This window comes from Erythrolamprus reginae, chromosome 3 (genome assembly GCF_031021105.1).
Source record: "Erythrolamprus reginae isolate rEryReg1 chromosome 3, rEryReg1.hap1, whole genome shotgun sequence".
Taxonomy (NCBI): domain Eukaryota; kingdom Metazoa; phylum Chordata; class Lepidosauria; order Squamata; family Dipsadidae; genus Erythrolamprus; species Erythrolamprus reginae.
Window position 1 is genome coordinate 76,888,233 of NC_091952.1, and position 23,866 is coordinate 76,912,098.

Consider the following 23,866-nt stretch of genomic DNA (forward strand, 5'->3'; position numbering starts at 1 on the left):
CAAATGGTGCTGCATAAAACACATTATTTTATCTGTAGTAAACTTCCTTTTGATCAATTTTATTGAATGAACTCTGGCCCAGAGAGAAAAACCATGTCCCCTTTCTCCTTGCCATTCATGATTCTGTGTATTTCAATCATTCTCCCCCACTCCCGTTCTCTTTATTCTGTGCTAACGCATCCCAAACATTTCAGCCTTTTCTTATAAGAAAGTTATTCAAAAACCACGATATTTTAGCTATCCTGTTCTCCACTTTTTTTTTCAAATACAGCTTCCATGACAGTAGAGTTTTCTAGTTCCCTTGTACAGACCATTACAAATGTTGGCAGTTTTCTATCCCTTCCCTAATATTTTCAAGCACAGAATTCACATTTTTCACAACTTCGGATATCCATTAGAACCTCAAGACATTTTTTCCTTGGTTATTATATATATAAAAATTAAATGTTTTTTGTCCATCATGCATAAATTTATGTTTATTTAAACATTTTCGATTTGGTTGACAATTGTTGATCTTTTAGCAATTCTTCAAGATCATTTTGGATTTTCTTTACCACCATGAATACTTTGTCTGATCTACAAATTCACCAGGACACAGTTTAATTCCAAATCAAGTATTTACATGCTACCTTAAAAGGACGCCACCTACTCTCTGATTTCATTAGAACAGTCAATAAAAATGTCAGCAAGCAAGTCTGGAGAAATTAGAACTACCCACTATTAATATATTGAGCAATGTTCCTGTTGTAAGGAAATAAAAGAATGGCATACTTACACATTTTCAGTTAAGTTTTTTAATTCTGAGCTTTATATAATTCAGAAATATAATTCAGAAATGCAAAAAAATGCATATGGTTTTATATTCTTTTGTCATAAAATAATGGAAGTTCTTAAAAATTTTACGGTATTACATGAAATTCTGCATTTGGTAGCCATTAAAAAAATCCCAAAGGTGACAATAGCAAACATTTCTATATATATCAAGAAAATTGCATTGTGTTCATCCATATAAATTACCAGAAGCTGAACCTCACTCAAAGGTGACTTTATACATTATTGTAAATTTCCTTTGGAGAAGAATCTTATTTTTTTTTGTACATTGCTTATATAAAACCTAACAAAAGTATTCTTTTGTAGCAATTGTTGGTGTTACTCCCCCTTAGGCACAGAAATTTGCTAATAAATGCATGTTTTGATTAGAAAATTTTGTTTTATTACTGTCATATTTGAACAAGTAATACCCTTTACATTATCATTGTTTAGTTCTTGACATCCAAATAAGGTTTGAAGCCAAAAACCCCAAAACATAAATCTTATACGGAAAAGCTTTCCAATAAGGCACAGCCTTTGGATCATCTCCTTGTATTGTATTCAGGCACTTTCAGAAACAGTCTTAGCCTCATTTACCAGTGAATTTTGGAAGTCGTTTTTCTTTGAAAGCAGCCATTCCTTCCTGGCGGTCTCTGGTAGGGAGATTCTGCGTTTAAAATACAAGTCAATTGTTTTATATTTCATCTCTTAATCTTTTCAAAAGTTTTCAAGCCTGTCACTGATGCACCAAACTCCTGTCCCCTCAAACTTCCCAAGATTGTAGGCATAAGATGATTGGGGCTGTACACCAAAACCTCTAGAGTAGAGCATAGTCCTAGTTTCTAGCGCCTGTTGTTTCTTCTTCCAGTCAAAACTACTGTGTGTCTCAAAAATAAATAAATAATACTCACTAGGTTTTGAAATTGTTTTTATTTGATCTACACTGTCCAGACTCATTTTGAAACAGGGCTGCCTCCAAATACCATTAAATAAAGAAAAGGCAGGTGTAGTTTGGGATTTGCGTGGCGTGCAAATTTGAATACACAAAAATTGTAATTCAGTTTACTGTTTTTTTTAATTGATCTGATATTTATTTATTTATTTATTTATTATACCGCCCCTCTCCGAAGACTCGGGGCTGTTAACAACATTATAAAAAGACAATGTAAACAAATCTAATATTAAAAATAATCTAAAAAACCGCAATTTAAAGAACCACTCATACATACAAGCATACCATGTATAAATTCTATAAGCCTAGGGGGAAGGGAAATTTCAATTCCCCCATGCCTGACAACAGAGGTGGGTTTTAAGGAGCTTGCGAAAGGCAAGGAGCGTGGGGGCAACTCTGATATCTGGGGGGAGCTGGTTCCAGAGGGCCGGGGCCGCCACAGAGAAGGCTCTTCTCCTGGGTCCCGCCAAACGACATTGCTTAGTCGACGGGACCCGGAGAAGGCCAACTCTGTGGGACCTAACCAGTCGCTGGGATTCATGCGGCAGAAGGCGGTCCCAGAGATATTCTGGTCCGATGCCATGAAAGGCTTTATAGGTCATAACCAACACTTTGAATTGTGACCGGAAATTGATCGGCAACCAATGCAGACTGCAGAGTGTTGGTGTAACATGGGCATACCTTGGGAAGCCCATGATTGCTCTCGCAGCTGCATTCTGCACAATCTGAAGTTTCCGAACACTTTTCAAAGGTAGCCCCATGTAGAGAACATTACAGCAGTCGAGCCTCGAGGTGATGAGGGCATGAGTGACTGTGAGCAGTGAGTCCCGGTCCAGATAGGGCCACAACTGGTGCACCAGGCGAACCTGGGCAAACGCCCCCCTCGCCACAGCTGAAAGATGTTTCTCTAATGTAAGCTGTGGATCGAGGAGGACGCCCAAGTTGCGGACCCTCTCTGAGGGGGTCAATAATTCCCCCCCCAGGGTTATGGACGGACAGATGGAATTGTCCGGGATGAGTGCTTGTTTGTATTATTCAGAACTGAAGAATGGAGAAAAATATAACAATCCAAATGTCAGAGAAGTAAGAACACACACTAAAGCTGAAAGGAAGAAACATCTGGCTCTTTTTATTCATCTTTGTAAATTGTTACACCATGAGATTTGATAAAGGTTTTTGGAGTGGGGACACAAGAAAGAGATTTTTTAAAAAAAGAAAATACCTGAGCATAGCACATTCTTTCAATAGCCATTCCTGAGGCAATATCAACCTGGAAAGAGAAATAAAATCTTTTTACCTACCTAAAGTAAATCAGTACCAAGTTACCAATTCAGTAATAATATGTATGCAATAAAGTATGGCTTTAAAGAATTATAATCAATCATGTTGGACTTCCCCCAGGTTTCACCAGTGACACAAGACAAGATTCTCTCTACCAAGCAAGCATTTGGCACATAAATATTAACAGATTTATTATAGGCGCGTTAGATACAAGAGCAGATATGGATTGTGCCAGAGGTAAAAAATCTTGTGGGAATTTCAGTGTGAAAATGAGTGCTACTTATGCAATTGCTGTATATACACATACACCATCCATGTCTCCTACAATAACATTAATTAAGTTACATTTTTAAGTTACATTTAAGATAACATTTAAGTGGACAACGACTTAAATAAGAGTCACAAGGGTACTGATGGCTGTCAAAAAACCCAACACAGTCCTAGGTTGTGTTAACAGGAACAGAATAAAGCTCATAGGAACTTTTAGTACCCCTATAATGCCTTGGTAAGACCAAACCTGGAATACTGCATCCAATTTTGGTCATCACAAAATCAAAACAATGTTGAGACTCTATAAAAAGAGAGTGCAGAGAAGAGCAAAGAGCAAGAATTAAGATTAGGGGACTGGAGGCTAAAACATGAAGAACAGTTGCAGGAATTGGTTTATGTCTAGTCTAATGAAAACAACTAAGGGTGATATAATAACAGTGTTATCCGTTTGAGGGGCTGCTACAAAGAAGAGGGGGCCAATCTATTTTCTGAAGCACCTAAAGGCAATTAATGAAAACTAATAAAGGAAACATCCAACCTAGAAATAAAAAGAAATTTCCTGACAATTAAAACAATCAATGGAATGGCTTCCCTTGCCTTCAGACGTTTTTGCTGCTCCATCACTGGAGGTTTTTAAGAAGAAACTCAATAGCTATTTCTCTGAATAGGTTTAAAGTTTTTTGGGGGATTGTACTAGTCCAGGGGTCTACACCTGCAGCTCCAGAGCTGCATGCAGCTCTTTAGGCCCTCTGCTGTAGCTCCCTGTCAGTGATCCCATCACTGACGACACCGCCCCTCGCCCTCCCTCCCCAGTCACTCAGCCTGAGAAGGTAAGGGCAATGGCAGGGGATGGAGAAGCGACGGGTGGATTCTTCGGTGCCTCATTCTTGCTGGAGCTTCTTCCAGCCCTTGTTTGTGCTGGGGTGCCTCAGTTGCTTGGGAAGATGTACAGCCTACTCCCTACCCCAAGACACTGGCGTGACCAAGCCGCAACTGACGCCAGCCTATCACGAGGGCTGGCAGGGTGGCAGGATGGGACAACAGAAAGGGGGATGAGCCCACAGTGCCTAGCTGCAGCTTCAAAATGTGCACGGGACACTTTTGACTGGGTGGGAGTGGGTATCATCAGGTTGGCCACTCCCATCAAGTTTTGTGGCTCCTGATATTTTCTTTGGGAAATAGGTCCAAATAGCTCTTTGAGTGTTTAAGGTTGCAAACCTCTGGACTAGTCACTAGAACAGGGGTGTCAAATTCACAGCCCATAGGCCAGATATGTCACATGCTGCCCATGCCCACCCCCAGTTTAGCAAAGGAGAGAAAGTCCCAATATGTCACGTGACAACATGATGACGTGAGTTTGACACCCCTGCAGTAGAATATCTCCAAGGTCTCTTTCAACGCTACAGTATTTTGTATTCTGTATAATTGTCCTTTTGCCCTTCCTGACAACTCAAAATAATATTCCATAGTAGCCGGGGTGGCGCAGCAGGTTGAGTGCTGTACTGCAGGCCACTGAAGCTGACTGTAGATCTGAAGGTCAACGGTTCAAATCTCATCGCCGGCTCAAGGTTGACTCAGCCTTCCATCCTTCTGAGGTGGGTAAAATGAGGACCCGGATTGTGGGAGCAATAGCCTAGCTCTGTTAAAAAGTGCTATTGCTAACATGTTGTAAGCCTCCCTGAGTCTAAGGAGAAGGGCGGCATAAAAATCGAATAAATAAATAAATAGTTGAAACTTCATTATGTGAAAATGGTGATTTGTATGCTGGTGAAGACCTTTTTGTCTCCTGACTGAGTGCACTACTACTGAAAATGTGGCACCAATGTGGCATCATGTGTACATTTCTTATTTCTACTTTTGATTCTGTCACTCATGTCAAATTATCATGGACTGCAAATGTAGGGATAGCCACCAGATGGCAGGAAAAAGTTACAGAAAACTTTGGCTTTATTAGTGGACTGAATTTCTGAAGTTTAGATCTGGAAGGTCTGATAAAATGTTGTGGGCCTTTTTGGAACATTATTTATCTTACTTTCTGTGGAATCTTAAATATAAATTGAAAAAGCTTGTGGAAATAAATAATTACCTCAATCCCTTTGTTTATAGCCAATTTACCCAATCTCACAGCTATTGGAGCCTTTGAAAAGAAATGAAACATTTTTGTATTAGAAATTTGTTTGCTTGCATGTACAGAATGTGTACACACACGCACACCATTAATTCAATCCCACAACTAGTCTGGACAAAGTGCCTCATTAAGAAACTCATAATCTACAAGTGCTACACATTGCAATATATCATTTTCACAACAAGGAGAATAAATACAAGACTGCCTCTGGTGTATTGCATAAATTCCTTTAAAAATGGAAGATACTTTAAATTTGCAGAACATACACTATTCAGGGAGGCATCAGGAGTTTTGAGGAAGTCTTTTTTTAGTTTTACTTCATAAAAACAAAAACGAGATTTCATTTTTTATGCCAAAATTGAAACTGTGGTAACCCCAGAGTCGTAAGCTAAATTGGAAACTTTAGAACTTTACTATCCAAAAAGAAGGCAATGGTAAACCAATTTCATATTATTACTCTTTTAAAAATCCCACATAGATATGAACCCAATTTAAGGAGACTTTGCTTTATTCAAGCAGTCTGGTCAAAGTTCAAGCTTTAGCAACGCTTGCATTGCAGCAGTGGGAAGAGAGGGAGAAAAAAAATAAACAAATGGACTATAATATCAATTTAAGGGTCTGATGACATGGAACTCATATTACAAGGATGGCAAAATCAAATTATAATTAGCTTTACATATTGTATTTTCAAACAATGCCAGTGTTTTTTTAAAAAGAGCAACTATGTCAAGAAACATATTGCACAAATTAGGGAAAGGCCTCTTTAGCACAGAGCAACCTTAAATTTCAAGCCATTTGTCATTTTTCAGTTATTGAAGTGGATATGCTTGTTTTTTTAGTTAGCTTATGCAAGTCTCTTTACACCATAAGGCGATGGCTTCAGATGTTATAAATTCTCAAAGACAAATGAGAAGTTGTATCTTGTATATTCTTTTCACATATGTGTAATCACTGGAACAGGAATAGCGAAGTTTATATTTTTGGTGCAGTAAAGCCAAATCATTACGATTTATTTGGGATTTATGGGGATCTAGTCAATTTATCAATGGATGCGATGTCTTCCAAACTAAAAATAATTCTTTGTCACCAAGAATTATGTAAATATTTGAGATAGGTTGAATTCAAGATTTAATTTGGCTTTAGAAATTTACAGTGAATTGTATTGGCACAGCACTGAAAGAATGAGGAAATTCTTACAGATGAAAATATAATTGAAAAAATATTAGAATGTGCAGAAATGGATAGACTAACACTAAAGATAAAAGACAAAGAAGATATAGAATATTTTTAAAATAGAATTTGTTCTATCCATGGTAGATAATAGACATAGAAGTTAGAAGTTGAAAGATTGTTAATATATTACTACTGTACTATTACTACTATGTATAAGTAAAAAGGACCTAGATAATACACTGTTTACTAAACATCAATGTATGTAAAAGAAAAATGTACACATAAAATATAAAAAAGAAAGTACTCTATTTTTTAAAAAAGCAGAAACATATTGTTTCTTCAGCGACGTAGAAAGGAGGGTGAAGAACACACTAACCTGAGGGACTATTTCTTCAGCTAAAACCAAGGCCTTTTGGTATGCAGCATCCCCTTCCTCATTCTGTGGTACTGTGTGATTAAGTAGCCGCATGGAGAAAGCCTCTTGCCCATCAATCTGTCTGCCAGTAAAAATGAGCTCTTTGGCAAGGCCAAGGCCAATGTAGCGAGATAAGCGTTGGGTTCCACCTGGACAGGGGGGGGAAAAAAGCAAAATTCCTCAATCAGATTTTACAGAAAGCTGTTATATGCTATTTGAAGGAGAGAAGTAACATAGAACTTGCTGTAGTTCAGCCTGAGTCAGCTGAAAGACCAGCTGCGTCTCTGCTGGCTCCATGCCCGAGGGAGGATGAGAGCGAAGAGGAAAGTGACGAGGAAGAGGGGCCTGGGAGACCTGGGGAGGGGCTCTCTCCAGCAAGTAGCTTGGAGTCTCTAGAGTCATTGAATGATGAGGCACAAGCTATCATTAATATGTGACAGAGATGCATAGATCAAAGAAGGCAGCAACTGAATAGATATTATCAGCGTTGAATGAGGAACACCAGGGGTTGGGTGTGGTCCTCATTAGCAGGGAAGGATTTATAAGGCAGGCAAACTCTTTCGACAGTGTGGAGTGTTATCAGAGTGGAGTTGCTGTAATCTGCATTGTCTCTCAGCGTTTCTGTTCCTGGCTCGTGGCCCAGCAGTCTTGAAGACCCGTGGGACGTGTATGTCTGTTATCTACAGCCTCGTCTTGGCATCAAGAATCCTGTGTTTTTGTATGAACAATTGCCTTCATGTATCCATTTGGAGTTCCAGTGTTTTCCTGATTTGTAAGGACATTTTCTGTTGGCTTTTCTCTTTACCATTATAAAACTGTGTTTGGATTCTACCGGTATGTCTGGCTTATCTTTTTGGGTTGGTCATAGCTTCCGGAGTGACCCAGACAGAACAGAACTAAGGAGAATTTTTCTAACAGAACAATTAACCAATAAAAAGGCTTGCCTTCAGAAGTTGTGGGTACTCCATCACTGGAGGCTTTTAAAATGGGAGAGGACGCTATTTGTCTGGAATGGTATAGACCAGTGATGGTGAACCTTTCTTCCTTTGAGTGCCGAAAGTGCACACACTCATAATTTAATATCCTTGCCCCCTATGCCCCATGCATGATCCTCGTACCGTTTCCTGACTGTTAGGCCCATTTTTCACTCTCCACATGTTCCAGAGGCTTTCTTGTAGCCTAGCAAAGGCGAAAATGGTCTCCCCCACGTCTTGGAGGCCCTCCTGAGACCAAAAACATCCAAAAACATGGGTATGGGCATGTACACACATGCTAGTATACCCAGATATACCCCTTTTAGCACACGAACCAAAAAGGTTTTGCCATCACTGCTCTAGAGTCTGTGGATGCTAAAAAATGGGCTAATTAGAAGGTTGTTTCTGAACTTCTGATCGGCCTGTTGGGCTATTTTTCGCCATCCACAGGCTTTTCTGAAGCCTAGGGAGGGTGACAAATGGCCCAATAGACCTACCGGAAGTTTGGAGGCTTTAGTGAGGCCTGTGCGCATGCGTGGGGGTCAGTGCAGGGGTTTGGGCATGATTGCATGGCGGGAGGGCATTGCATTATGGGTGTGGGCGCACATGCGCATGCTATCGCACCTGGGCGCACTCTTTTGGCACCTAAGCAAAAAAAAGGTTCGCCATCCCTGGTATAGTAGAACCTCATCTTTATGTCATATTTCTCATAAGAAAATAAATTATTCCCAATAGGAATGTATAACAATATAGTATCTGGGAGCCTATATTAATAGCGTTTGGTATTTGACAATATAATTGTATGACAAATGAATAAGGGGCAAGAAAATGGATAACGTAATCTAGACGGGGGTTGTTCCCGCTGCGCGCAGCTCCGGTGTGCGTCTGAGTGAAATTTTGCTTCAGTGCATACGCAGAAAGCAAAATCTTGTGAGGGGATGCGCGAGCGAATGAGATTTCAGCAAATTTATTGCTTCCGCACATGCACAGAAGCAAAAAAATCACCAAAATCTTGCGTTTGTGGGCGTCCTCTCACAAGATTTTGCTTCCTGTGCAATATCCCACTTGGATGTGTGCGTGCACACACCGGAGATGTGCATGCAGTTCAATTTTTGCTGCTGGTACAATGGCGTTGACCGTACCGGTAGGAACCCGCTACTGATGCAACCTTACCTGCACCAGGGAGAAGTCCTCTGGTAGTTTCAATTAAACCCATTTTAGCTGATGATGCTGATTTTGGGGTAAAAAAAGACATATACAAGATTAAAATAGTATACAGTGTTCCCTCGATTTTCGCGGGTTCAAACTTCGTGAATAGCCTATACCACGGTTTTTCAAAAAATATTAATTAAAAAATACTTCATGGTTTTTTTCCTATGCCACAGTTTTTCCCGCCCGATGATGTCGTACGTCATCGCCAAACTAATAATTTTTGCAAATAAATAACAAAAAAAATAATTATTGATAATAAATAATTATGTTTATAAATATCAGGATCACTAAGTGTCTTATTCAATGGTGAGTACCAGTAATAATGGTGAGTAAATGGTTGTTAAGGGAATGGGAAATGGTAATTTAGGGGTTTGAAGTGTTAAGGGAAGGCTTGTGATACTGTCCATAGCCAAAAATGGTGTACAGTGATCCCTCGAGTTTCGCGATCTCAATCTTCGTGAAACGGCTATATCGCGATTTTTAAAAAAATATTAATAAAAAAAAAACACTTCCGCGTTTGGCTTCGGGAGTCAGCTGGGAAGCGGCGCGGGTGTTTTAAAAGGGCGCAGCCGGCATGGGGGGCTTCCTAGCACCCCCCCGAACCCCCAACCTGGGTTCGGGGAGGTGCTGGCAAGCCCCCCATGCCGGCGGCGACCTTTTAAAACACCCGCGCGGCTTCCCAGCTGTCTCCCGAGGCCGAAGGGGGAAGTTCCGCTTTAGCGTTCGCTTTCAGGAGACAGCTGGGAAGCGGCACGGGTGTTTTAAAAGGTCGCCGCCGGCATGTGGGGCTTCCCAGCAGCCCCCCGAACCCCCAACCCGGGTTCGGGGGGCTGCTGGGAAGCCCCCCATGCCGGCGGCAACCTTTTAAAACAGCCGCGCGGCTTCCCAACTGAGTCCTGACGCCAAACGCGGAAGTTCGCCTTGGGGTTTCCCCTTTGCGTGGGCGGCGGGCGGCACCCAGGGAAGGTTCCTTCGGCCGCCGGGCAGCTGATCTGCTCCGCAGCGCGGCAGCAGCGAGGAGGCGAAGATGGGGTTTCCCCTTTGCGTGGGCAATGGGGAAACCCCATCTTTGCCTCCTCGCTGCTGCCGCGCTGCGGAGCAGATCAGCTGCCCGGCGGCAAACTCCACCAACTGCGCGTGCGCGGCCATGAAAAAAAGGGCGCGCATGCGCAGATGGTGTTTTTACTTCCGCAACCCTACATCGCGAAAAATCGAGTATCGCGAGGGGTCTTGGAACGGAACCCTCGCGATACTCGAGGGATCACTGTATTTATTTCCGCATCTCTACTTCGCGGAAATGCGACTTTCGCGGGCGGTCTTGGAACGCATCCCCCGTGGAAATCGAGGGAACACTGTATTATTATTATTATTATTATTACTACTACTACTACTACTGCTACTACTACTACTACTATTACCTTTACCATTACTATTACTATTATTATTATTAATTGGATTTCTATGCCACCTCTCTCCAAGGACTCGGGGCGGCTCACAACATATAAAATATAAAATATATAATGTAATCCAATTAACTAATTAAAAACCTAGAACCCCCCTCCCAAAAAAAAACATTTTAAAAACCAATAATTCCATTCACTCCACATTCTCTCAACACATTAATTGGGCAGGGGGCAAAGATCTAATGGCCCCAGGCCTGGTGGCATAAATGAGTCTTCAGACTCTTACGGAAGGCAAGGAGGGTGGGGGCAGTACGAATCTCCAGGGGGAGCTGATTCCAAAGGGCCGGGGCCCCTACAGAGAAGACTCTTCCCCTGGGTCCCGCCAAACAGAACCTGGAGGAGGCCGACTCTGTGGGACCTGACCTGTCGCTGGGATTCATGCAGCAGAAGGCGGTCTCGGAAGTATTCTGGTCCCATGCCATGTAAGGCTTTATAATATAAAGGTAGCACACATTTATCACATCTTAAAAATACTACAGATTGGCTGCACCAAGTTCATAAGATAGGGCAATACCGTAAACAGTTAGCTTATGATTTTTAAATGTAACAGGTCGAATTAAATTAACTGTTTTCAGAATAGGAACCCAAAGTATTGGTTATACACGTATTCCTCGACGTGAGACGTCCATTAAGTGAGTTTCGCCCTATTTTACAACCTTTCTTGCCACAATTGTTAAGTGAATTATTACAGTTGATAAGTCAGTAACCTGGTTATTAAGTGAATTTCAGTGGCTTCCCCACTGAATTTGCTTGTCAGGAGGTTACAAAAAGTGATCACATGGCCCTGGGATGATGCAATGGTCATAAGTATGAACCAGTGGCCCTGCATTTGAATTTTGATCACATGAGCATGGGGATACTGCAAAGGTCGTAAGTGTGAAAAATGGCCGTAAGTCACTTTTTTCAGTGCCGTTATAACTTTGAACGGTCACTAAATGAACACTTGCAAGTCAAAGTTTACCTGTACTGATATTCTCACCTGCTACTCGGAGATCACAAGCTAAGGCCATTTCCAAGCCGCCACCCAGGGCATAACCATCGATTGCAGCAATAGTCGGCATTGGCAGCGCAGCTGCAAAACATTACAGAAAGAGTACCACGAGGTGCGTCTTCACAAAAATGGCATAATAAAAGAAAAAGCAACAAGAAACTAGTAAAGAATCTACTGGAGAAGGAAAAATATAAAGAATAAATGGGTTTAATATACAAGTTTGCCACTTGACTTATGACCTCAATTGAGCCCAAAATTTATGTTGTTAAGTAAGACTGACGTTAAGGAAGTTTGGGCCCATTTTACAGTCTTTCTGGCCACAGCTTTTAAGTGAATCACTACAATTGTTAACTGTGTCATTTACACTGTTAAATGAATCTGGCTTCCCCATTGCATTTTGATTTGATTTGATTTGATTTGATTTGATTTGATTTGATTTGATTTGATTTGATTTAATTTAATTTAATTTAATTTAATTTAATTTAATTTAATTTAATTTAATTTAATTTAATTTAATTTAATTTAATTTAATTTAATTTAATTTAATTTAATTTAATTTAATTTAATTTAATTTAATTTAATTTAATTTAATTTAATTTAATTTAATTTAATTTAATTTAATTTAATTTAATTTAATTTAATTTAATTTAATTTAATTTAATTTAATTTAATTTAATTTAATTTAATTTAATTTAATTTAATTTAATTTAATTTAATTTAATTTAATTTAATTTAATTTAATTGCTGGCCATATATATATATATATTAAAAACAATTAAAACCCCTGAGATAAAAGCATTAATTCTTCTTGGCCAGAGCTAGGTGGTAATGCTCAACGGCCCCAGACGTACTGGCAGAGCTATGTTTTCACAGCTTTACGGAAGGCCAGGAGGGTGGGGGCAGTACTGATCTCTGGAGGTCAGCTGGTTCCAGAGAGCCAGCGCTGCCACAAAGAAGGCCCTCCCCTGCAGTCCCGCCAATCAACATTGTTTGGCTGATGGGACCCGAAGGAGGCCAACCCAGGAAAGGAGGCAGGAAAGTATGAGGCAGAAGACAGTCCCATAAATAGTCTGGCCCTATGCCACCTAGGCAGGGGTGGGCTGCTGCCCGGACGGGGGGGGGGAACGCAGTGGGCTAGCAAAAATGGAGCTCCACCCCAGAGAAACCAATTTGCACTGAAATATGTTGAAAGAAAATGCAGGATGCCCTGCATAAGCCACGCTGGCAGTGTGGTAGTAAAAATTTTGGTAGCCCTTCACTGCGTGTAGGGCTTTCACTTTGCTTGTCAGAGGGTCGCAAAAGGGAACCACATGACCCTGAGTCACTGCAGCGGTCATAAATGTGAGCCAGTAGCCAAACATCTGAATTTTGAGCATGTGACTGGGGATTCGGCAACAGTCGTAAGTATAAAAAACGGTCATAAGTAATTCGAACGGTCATTAAATGAATGGTTAGAATTACAGTTTAGAAAAAAAAGATTCTATGATTGATCAAATGAAAAATGATTGTCCTTAGAGCTAGCATTGGGAAGGATGTGCAAGAGTGCACGATGGTGCACAGGTGCTGGGAGAGGCATGGCAAGACTCAGGGATAATAATAATAATAATAATAATAATAATAATAATAATAATTATTATTATTATTATTATTTGGATTTGTATGCCACCCCTCTCCGTAGACTCGGGGCGGCTAACAACGATAAAAACAGCATGTGACAATCCAATAATAAAACAACTAAAAACCCTTATTATAAAACCAAACATACACACAGACATACCATGCATAACTTGTAATGGCCTAGGGGGAAGGAATATCTCAACTCCGCCATGCCTGGCGGTATAAATGAGTCTTGAGTAGTTTACGAAAGACAGGGAGGGTGGGGGCAATTCTAATCTCCGGGGGGAGTTGGTTCCAGAGGGCCGGGGCCGCCACAGAGAAGGCTCTTCCCCGGGGCCCGCCAAACAACATTGTTTAGTCGACAGGACCCGGAGAAGGCCAACTCTGTGGGACCTTATCAGTCGCTGGGATTCGTGTGGTAGCAGGCGGTTCCGGAGGTAATCTGGTCCAATGCCATGTAGGGCTTTAAAGGTCATGACCAACAGTTTGAATTGTGACCGGAAACTGATCGGCAGCCAATGCAAGCCACGGAGTGTTGAGGAAACATGGGCGAATCTTGGAAGCCCCACGATGGCTCTCGCGGCTGCGTTCTGCATGATCTGAAGTTTCCGAACACTTTTCAAAGGTAGCCCCATATAAGTGCACAAAGGCAGAGGGACGGGAGGGCAGTTACTCAGTGACTTTCCTTCCAGTTTCCCTGTTGATCATCTTCGAAAGCTGGCAGGGAAGATTACACATGGCAATCACATGATTGTGAGCCATTGCAACACAGGATGTAATAACAAGGTGTTTGTTATGATCACATGACTGCAGGGTGTCAGGAATGGCTGGAGCTCTGAGGACCAGTCGTCACCACCATTCCTTCAGCAATGTCATAGCTTCAAACAGTCACTAAACAAACAAACACCTCTTGGTTCCCCTCGGCCTTATTGACAGAAGAAGAATTGCATTGGGCAGCATATAAGATACATAATATAGTTAATATATATGTATCACACAGCAGTGGGGTGCTCTCAGTTTGGCCCGGTTCTCTGACTGTACTTCATATGAAAGACTGATTCACTTCTGAACAAAGGAATTTGCTAGGAACTTACCAATGTTGTCCATTAAACTTCTGAGCCTCTGGACAAAATGGTCAGCTTCAGCATCACTCATTCGAGCTCGCTCTTTTAAGTCGGCACCTACATTTGCAAAACCAAGACATAAATTTGGGAAATACAGAGAAATGCTTGAAGGTAATGTTTCAAACGCAACAATATCTGCTGTATGAACTACATAAGAGTCGTATGATGGTGGACGTTAAGTACGCTTAAGTATCCATAGACTCAAGCAGTTCATATAAATAAATACATATGCCAATCAACAGCGTGAAGAACTAAAATATATTTATGTCTTATAATGCTAGAAGTCACACTCTTCAAGCAATCAGAATAGAGCTGTAAGAGACCTTGGACATCTTTAATACCATGATGGTGTACCTATGGCGTGCGTGCCATGCAGAGCTATACCGGAGGGTACACGAAGCATTGCCCTAAGTTAGCTCCAGCGTGCAGGCACACCCTACCCAGCTGATTTTGGCCTTGGGGAAAGCAGCTTAGCCTTCCAGAGGCTTCGGCGAAACATCCCTGAAACGCCAGCGTCAGTGGTGGGATCCTAAGGGTACAGTCAGGTACACGGTACCGGTAGCAAAATTTTGATTCCCCCCCCCTTTTTTCCCCCTTCTGGGTTCTGTGTATGTTTTTCCTATCACAGTAAATGAGTTTGAATATGTATAATTTTAGAAGAGCTGTGCATGCGTGCGTGTGTGTACATGCACTTCATTGGTTCATTGGTCTCATGATTACAAAGTTCCTCCTTAATTGCAGGTTGCTTCTCTCCTTGATTGGTTTCCATCCATTGTGTCTCTTCTTACTTTCTGGTGCTTTGGAAAAAAAGTTGACTCCCTCTTGTTTGTGGCAGGCCTTCAAATCCTAGAACACTGCTATCATGACACCCCTAGTCCTTCTTTTCTCTAGATTAGCCATATCCAGTTCCTGCAACTGTTCTTCATATGTTTTAGTCTCTTTAACCGTCTTACTTGCTCTTCTCTGTACTTTTCTCAAAATCTCAATCTCTTTTTTTGTAAACTGGATTTGTTTTAGTCATCACCAAAGACAACAAAAAAGCAAGATGGGACTAGAAAATAATCTACATAAATTAAATTAGTGATTAGAAGCAATTGTCCGTAAAATAAAAGATAAAATAAAACAATGAGAGCTAGTTTCGTATAATGATTAAGGAATCAGGCTAGAAACCAGGAGACCATGAGTCTTGCCTTAGGCATAGGCACAAAGCCAGGTAGGTGACCTTGGGCCAACCCAAGGGAGGAGGCCACTTCTGAAAATTTTTGTCACTGACATAGAAGATACAGGCACAGCAGGTAGGGTGCTGTACTGCAGGCCACTGAAGCTGACTGTAGATCTGCAGGTCAGCGGTTCAAATCTCATCACCGGCTCAAGGTTAACTCAGCCTTCCATCCTTCCGAGGTGGGTAAAATGAGGACCCGGATTGTGGGGGCAATATGCTGGCTCTGTTAAAAAGTGCTATTGCTAACATGTTGTAAGCCGCCCTGAGTCTAAGGAAAAGGGTGGCATAAAAATAATAAATAAATAAATAAACAAACAAACAAACAAATAAACAAATAAACAAACAAACAAACCAATCAACCAACCAATCAATCAATCAATCACCAAGTGAAAAGGATAGGTTAAGGCCATGATGATGAACCTATGGCGCGTGTCCACAGATAGCACAGATATGGGCATGTGAGCCGTCGCCCCAGTTCAGCTCTGCCAGGCAAGTGCACACGGCTCCCACAGGACAGCTGGTTGTCAGGTCTCTGTTCATACAGGGGGTAGGGTGTGCAGGGTGCCGTACACAGGGGTGGGGCATGTGGGGGTGGAGGTGTTGCTGTGCATGCAATGCATTTTGGGTGGTTGGATGTGCACATGCGCTTTGGGCATTCCGTCTGGAAAAGGTTAGCTATCTCTGGGTTAAGTGATGTATTTTCTTCTACTCATTCTCAGGGTTTTATTGGCTTTTTGAAATTAAAACATAGTTTTTACTTACCAGCACAAAAAACACCCTTTACTTTGCTTTTGACTATTACAACACGGATACTTTCATCAAAATGGAGAACATCAAGGATTTCATATAACTAATGAAAGAAGAGAATAAATCCAGCATTCAATTACATAGAAACATAGAAACATAGAAGATTCAATTCAAAGAAAACTTTGAGGCCATAGCTATGCAAGTGTGATCACACTTTAGCTGATAAAACGCATAAACTGGTATGTTCTTCGTACGTGGCTTCTACTACATAATCTGCATTAAGATCTGGGAAACTACTGTTCATTGACAGTTATGGTGATCTTGGACACCCATAGCCTTTCAAACAATATCTATATAAGGGAAAATTAAATACCATCACTTACTTCATCCACAAACACTTTGCCCAGGGCATTTCTGGCATGAGGTCTGTTCATCTGAATTTCTGCGATTCCTTTATTCACCAAAAGAACAATTAACATTTTTTTTTAATGTTTTGTGTCTTAATTGTTTAATCAAAACAATTACAGGCCAACATTCAGCTCAAGTTCATAATAAAATATCCGAAAATTCAAACACTCTTGTTTCAGATGGGTGCTTTTTTAAGCATAGTCATCTCAGAGAAGCCTAAAAAGCAAATCTAGGATTAAAAGCAGCAGTAAAACTAATGAATAAATGTGGGCTTAGGAACTAATAAAGGTAAGCGTTGGAAGTCAGAAAATCGTTTCAAAGAAGACTGTGGAACAGGGGTTACCAATCCCCTCCTTCCCCCGATCAGGGGTGGATTCCTCCAAGCTGACCAGCATGCACTTGCGCCTTGGAGCTGAGCTAGAGTAACAGCTCACATGCCGGTAGATATGGCTCTATGTGCCACCTGTGACACGCGTGCCATAAGTTCCCCATCATGGGACTAGAGACAAATCCTTGCAATTTTGTTGGAAAGATTTCATTAGTGAGTTTCCACTACCTCCTTCTAGGGCTGAGACAGTGACTGGTCCCAAGTCACTCAGGTGGCCAACTCTACTTATGAATACAGGTAGTCTTCAACTATACAAACATTTTACATTTGCTACAATTAGGAATATGGAAATCCTCTCTGCTGTGGGACCTTAATTTCCTTAAAAGAATCAAGCATTTTCGTATGGCCAAAGTTAAACCCAAAGCAACTTTATTTGGCTTTGAGACAGTTTTCTCCAGGACTGATAGCTACAGTGTTTCCAAGGCAGTGTTTTGATTTCCCCACCCGCCACCAAACTTAGCAACTTTTAAGATTGTGGATTTCGAATCCCAGAATTCCCCAGCAAGGAATTCTGGAAGCCCCACACGTTCTAAAGCAGAGGTCTTCAAACTTGACCACTTTTAAGACTTGTGGATTTCAACTCCCAGAATTCTCCAGTCAGATGGAATAGAATAGAATAAATTCTTTATTGGCCAAGTGTGATTGGAAACACAAGGTGCGTATGCTCTCAGTGTACATAAAGAAAATATACATTTGTCAAGAATCATGAGGTACAACACTTAATACAACACTTAACACTTATAGCGCATAGCTATGCTATACTGGCTGGAGAATTCTGGGAATTGAAGTCCACAAGTCTTACAATGGCTCTGTTCTAAGGAATCCATTTAATGCAGGCCTGTCCAACCTTGGCCACTTTAAGCCTGCAGGACTTCAACTTGCAGAATTCCCCAGCAGGCAAAACAAAATCAAGCAAAGCAAGGCTGGCTGGGGAATTCTGGGAGTTGAAGTCCACAAGTCTTAAAGTGGTCAAGCTTGAGGGACTCCTTTGTTTTAAGGAATCCCTTTTAATGCAGGGCTCTTCAACCTTGGCCAATTTAAGCCTGCTAGACTTCAACTCCCAGACTTCCCCAGCAGGCAAAGCAAAAGCAAAGCTGGCTGGGGAATTCTGGGGGTTGAAGTCCTCCAGACTTAAAGCGCCATGGTTTGAGAGTCCTGCTTTAATGAACACGAAACTGCGGCCTCCTCTAAATTCTCAGTTGACGATTGGCGCCGCGCCTTCCCCGCATAGTTAATAAAGGGGTGTGTCCCCGAGCTCTCCTACGATTGGCCCACGGCCTACAGTGTCCTGGATGGCCAAAGAAAAAACGCGCGGGCTGCGATTAGATCCGCCTTATCTTGTCTTTTCCCTACCGCTCAGCTGTGGGGCTGGGGAAGTCCCTTCTTCCTTTAGTTTAGTGGGCAGTAGGCGGCAGGGCGGGCGGCCTCTTCCAAGGCACAAGCATTTCACTGCATGTCCGTCCCGAAGGTGCTTTCTGATTTTTCTTTGAATTTCTTTGTTTAGAGGGGGGGGGGGACCAGAAAGTCTAGCTGCCTTTTGCGGGTGGGGACGGACACCTTTGGGGCAATCTTGACTCGGATGACTGGCTGGAGAATTCTGGGAGTTGAAGTCCACCAGTCTTAAAGTTGTAAAGTTTGAAGACCTCTGCCATAGACGTTTCACTACCTGTTTTCAATGGGCTTTTGTCCCTTCACTTACCGCAGTCTGCCTTTCGGTGCACGTGTAACAGGATCTCTTTTTGCTTCTCTCCGGACGCGGGTCTTCTTGGGGAGATCCTTACGGTCCCCAAGCAGCTCTCCGTAGAAAGCAATCGCAGCACGGCGGTTGCTCGGCCCAGGCGGAGCATTTTAGGAGGTAGCAGCTGGGCCGAGAATTAAAGCTATTCAGGCAAACCGAGGCTCTGCTTGCTATTAACGAAGAAAAGGACGGAGGGCAAGCGAGTCTCAATGGTTACGGTTCGGTTAAAAAGAACACGGATCTCCTTAACGCAAACTGAAACAAACATACGTTTCCCAACAACAAACTAATTTCGGAGCAGTCAAAGTACAATACTTTAGGGGGGGGGGGGGAGGGGGAGGCAGTGGCGCCCCCTTCCGAGCACGAAGTATCTTTTATTCCCAAAATATTTCATTTATTACATTTCCCAAAATATTTCTTTTTGTAAAAAAACAATAATTTTTATTAAGTATAAATATTTTAAAAAAACATTTAAGACATTAAAACACAAACATTAGACAATATAATAAAGACAAGACATTAACACATAATACATATAACTTTCATAACATTTTTACCATGAATTGCATTGACCTTAAATTTCCATTTATATACAGGCATGTTAAACTATTTCCTTTATAGTTTATAATCAATCAATCTATTTAACTATTGATAAATATTTCATATATGTTAGTTCTATTCCTTATGCATTCTTACTTATATATTCATTCTTCAATTTAAAAATTATTTTTCTTACTTGGCCCCTATGACAATCGTTAAGTGTTGCATTCATGATTCTTGACAAATGTATCTTTTTCTTTTATATACTGTACACTGAGAGCATATGCACCAAAGACAAATTCCTTGTGTGTGCAATCACACTTGGCCAATAAAGAACTCTGTCTGTCTGTCTACCCACCTACCTATCCACCTACCTACCTATCTATCTATATTTATTTATTTATTATTTATTTATTACTTAGATTTGTATGCCGCCCCTCTCCGAAGACTCGGGGCGGCTCACAACACGTGGAAACAAATCATAAATAATCTGACAATTTAAAATATTAAAGATTTTAAAAAGACCCCATATACTAACAGACATACACACAAGCATACCATATATAAATTAAACATGCCCAGGGGAAGATGTTTCAGTTCCCCCATGCCTGACGGCAAAGGTGGGTTTTAAGGAGTTTACGGAAGGCAGGAAGAGTAGGGGCAGTTCTAATCTCCGGGGGGAGTTGGTTCCAGAGGGCCGGTGCCGCCACAGAGAAGGCTCTTCCCCTGGGGCCCGCCAACCGACATTGTTTAGTTGACGGGACCCGGAGAAGGCCCACTCTGTGGGACCTAATCGGTCGCTGGGATTCGTGCGGCAGGAGGCGGTCTCGGAGATATATATTTATTGCTAATCAAGAAACTGCCAAAGATCCATCACCAGTAGACAGCCCAAAAACAGAACCACTTAAGACTGCCACCCCACCCACACAGACACCCACACCCCAATATAAACTGACAGCAAACAGCGCTCCTTCCTAGCACTGATGCTGTTTCTCAGACAATGAAACACCTGCAAGAAAATTAGCGAGCTCAGAGCATCAAGGACACCTCCTTGCTATTGTAGATCACCCAAGAGTCATTGTGTGTGTGTGTTAGAGAGAGAGATGGGTGGCTATTTAAATTTGCTAAATAAGAAGCCAATGCAACTTTTGTTTTGATCTCTGCTCTTCCGGCGGGCTAGAAAACCAATTTTTATTTGGAATCAAAAGTTGGGGATCCAACTAAAGCATTCTGCAATACTCAGGGCTAAGCTCCCCCAGCCTGTTCAATTCCCGACTCATGAATCCAGTCTGGCTTTTCAGAGCGCCAAAGACTCAGGCTGCCGCTTTAAGAGGGTGGAGAGAGATCGAGACCAGGCGCCGCCCCGTCTTTCGACCTCTGTTCGGAGGTGTTGGGGAGGGAAACCGCAGCGGCCGGGCATTTCTTCGGCGGGTCTTTAGTGCTGCGGCCGCGCAAGATCCCGGGATCATCATGGGCAAGAGCAGCAGCAACCTGGCCCCGATGCACGCGGGGAAAAGGGTGTTTGTCATCGGAGTGGGGATGACCAAGGTAAGCGGACCGGGCCGGGAGCGCGTTCCGGGGTTTTAGAGGGGGGACTACAATTGCCATCATCCCCGGCCGGTCGCGTCTGGAAAGCAGAGCAGGCTGCTTTCAAAGGATGGGTGAAGTTGGCGTGGGAAAATGGGAAGGAGGGCGGAACCAGTTTCCATTTCTCAGCCCGGATTTATCCATTAATCCAGAGATCTTCAAACTTGGCAACTTTAAGACTGGTGGACTTCAATTCCCAGAATTCTCCAGCCAGCTATGCTGGCTGGAGAATTCTGGGAATTGAAGTCCACCAGTCTTAAAGTTGCCAAGTTTGAGGACCCATGCTTTTAAAAACCCAGCATTTCCCCTAAGACACACCTACCTCCCTACCTCTCATTTCGCTTCGAATGAACTGCCAGCAGTCCCTGCAGTTTTCTTGTTAAAATTTAGGAAGGGCTTTTTAACCATTGCCTTCTTCCCAGGGCTGAGAAAGATTGACTGGCCTAAGGACACTCAGTGATTTTTGTGGGTAAGGCTGGAACACATGATTTTCCCGTTGATTGCCCGTATTAACTATAGTACCAGGGGTAGGCAAAGGTGGCTCTTCTATGACATGTGGACTTCAACTCCCAGAATTCCTGAGCTAGCATGATTGGCTCAGGAATTCTGGGAGTTGAAGTCCACAAGTCATGGAAGAGCCAACTTTGTCTACCCCTGAACTATACCAAATGGCTCCCTTGATGGTTATACTGTTTTAATTCAGGTACTTTGCAGCTATTCAGATCTTTTAAATTACCTGTGTGGCAAACCTTTCTGCAGTGGGGCATTGGTTTTCTTTTTTCTTAAACCACTCTCATGTCGCCAGGATCAGTCCAAAGATGGGGCAACCTTGTTTGTTTTTGCAGGGTTTTTTTCTCTGCAGGCCTTCACAGCTACAAATGTTCCAAGGCGGTGTTTTTCATATTTGGTAACTTTAAGATGTGTTGAAAGTTGCCAAATTGGGAAAAAACCCTATTCTAAGGGAAAGGTCACCTCTTGCCTCTTGGCCCGGGCCCTCTGGAATCAACCCCCCCCAGATCATTACAGCCCCCACCCTCCTTGCCTTTCGTAAGCTACTGAAGACCCACCTATGTCACGAGGCATGGGGAAATTGAGATACCCCATGGGTTTATATTGTTTATAATTGTGTTGCGTGGTTTTAATAATGGGTTTTTAGATGTCTTTTAAATATATTGGATTTGTTACAATGTTGTTATTGTTGTGAGCCGCTCCCAGTCTTTGGAGAGGGACGGCATACAAATCTAATAAACCACTTAATACAGTTCCAACCTCCTCTCAATTCTCCAGTGACAATTGGTGCTTTTCTCCTGTTTAAAATCCCCTCCCCCTTTTCACCATTTTGTTCCAAAACAGGGTAAGCAGAGTGCCTAAGACTCCTTGTCCCCCAGTTTCTAGTCAAAATTAACCATTTCACCAAACTGGCTCTATCTTTACTCAAAAGTAAAATCCTCTTACTTAATGTGTGGCTGATTTGCAACTTTATCCTTAGAATAGCTGTGTGAGGTAGATTAGCCACCCTGAGTTCCTGGGGAGTTGGGCAGCATGGAAATTTGATGATAGATAGATAGATAGATAGATAGATAGATAGATAGATAGATAGATAGATAGATAGATACAGGAGAGAGAGAGAGAGAGAAAGAAGGAAGAAGAAAGAAAGAAGGAAATGAAAGAAAGAAAGAAAGAAAGAAAGAAAGAAAGAAAGAAAGAAAGAAAGAAGGGAGAGGGCAGTGGCCAGTCCAAGCCCATCCATAGGTCAGGTTTACTATACTTTTTTCTGGTGGTGGTGGGGTGAGAAGGTTTGGCAGATAACTGTGTTTAATAGGATTATTTTTTATAACTCGAAGGATGAGATGGATCCTCTTGCAATATCACATCTGGACTGAGAAATTGCAGTTCTATATGGTTCCTAAGCTGTTATTAATGTTAATGGTTTGGTTTGGTTCCTTTTCAAGAATCATTGGTATCAAGTGAATTAAACATTTTCTGTAACAAAAGTCCCACTTCTTCCTGCACTACAAAGGGAGGCTGAAATTAGAATCAAAACTACATGTTGGTGTTACTTTTAATTGCCGCCTCTTCTTGAAACACTCAGAACTCTCCATGTTAATATTTAATTTATTAGGCAACCTGGGGAAGCAGGTTTTTAATCAGAGGTCTTCAAACTTGGCAACTTTAAGACTTGTGGGCTTCAACTCCCAGAATTCTGGGAGTTGAAGTCCACAAGTCTTAAAGTTGCCAAGTTTGGGGACCCTTGTTTTTAATAGATGTTGTCTTGGACTTATGGGCTGTTGCAAATTACAGATTACATTAACAAAATGTTTATGTTCTGTGTTCAGGATAACTGAGGAGAAAGAGACAGAGTTTGGGTACAATTAAGTATTCATAATCCCTTAAAAGACTTACAACAGTTCACTTAGTGACCATTCAAAGTTATAATGGGAAAAAAATGACATGACTATTTTTCACAGTGACAAACTTTGCAGCATCCCCATAATCAAGTGATCAAAATTCAGAAGTTTGGCAAACTGGCTCTTACCCTGTCCCAAGCCCCTGTGATCACCATTTGTGACCTCCTGACAAGCTGAGTCAATGGAGAAACCAAATTCACTTAAGAACCAGGTTACTGATTTGTCAATTGCAATGATTAACAAGATAGATTGCAAAATGGGGCAAAACTCGCTTATCAAATGTCTCACGTAATAACAGACATTTTGGACTCCACGGTGGACTTCACGGGGGTCATAAGTCAAGGACTAACTGGATTACCGAAAGCTGTCCTTCCTAAATTGTGGGTATTTAATTAGCTGTTTTCTTGGCTTTGGTCTT

At 41.8% G+C, this 23,866-nt stretch overlaps 2 protein-coding genes across 3 annotated transcripts in view; one reads left to right on the forward strand and one right to left on the reverse strand.

Moving 5' to 3' along the window:
- Positions 1-23,866, forward strand: part of SCP2 (sterol carrier protein 2) — a 281,976-nt gene that overhangs the window by 212,416 nt on the left and 45,694 nt on the right. The window contains exon 1 of one of the 2 annotated variants that reach the window (XM_070745914.1): positions 20,710-21,001. The exons of the other annotated variant lie outside the window; for it this stretch is intronic. Within the exon in view, the coding sequence (XP_070602015.1) occupies positions 20,732-21,001 (270 nt within the window). The 5' untranslated portion in view covers positions 20,710-20,731. Of the gene's footprint in view, positions 1-20,709; positions 21,002-23,866 lie in introns of those variants that run through there. 2 annotated transcript variants of the gene reach the window in all.
- On the reverse strand, positions 779-19,267 carry ECHDC2 (enoyl-CoA hydratase domain containing 2). The gene is made up of 10 exons (XM_070745917.1): positions 18,875-19,267; positions 16,763-16,830; positions 16,395-16,482; positions 14,381-14,467; positions 11,658-11,750; positions 9,177-9,233; positions 6,991-7,178; positions 5,400-5,450; positions 2,985-3,032; positions 779-1,477 (listed from the first exon to the last, which is right to left on the reverse strand). Exons 1-10 carry the CDS (start codon positions 19,020-19,022, stop codon positions 1,400-1,402), a joined length of 906 nt encoding a protein of 301 aa, XP_070602018.1. The 5' UTR covers positions 19,023-19,267; the 3' UTR covers positions 779-1,399.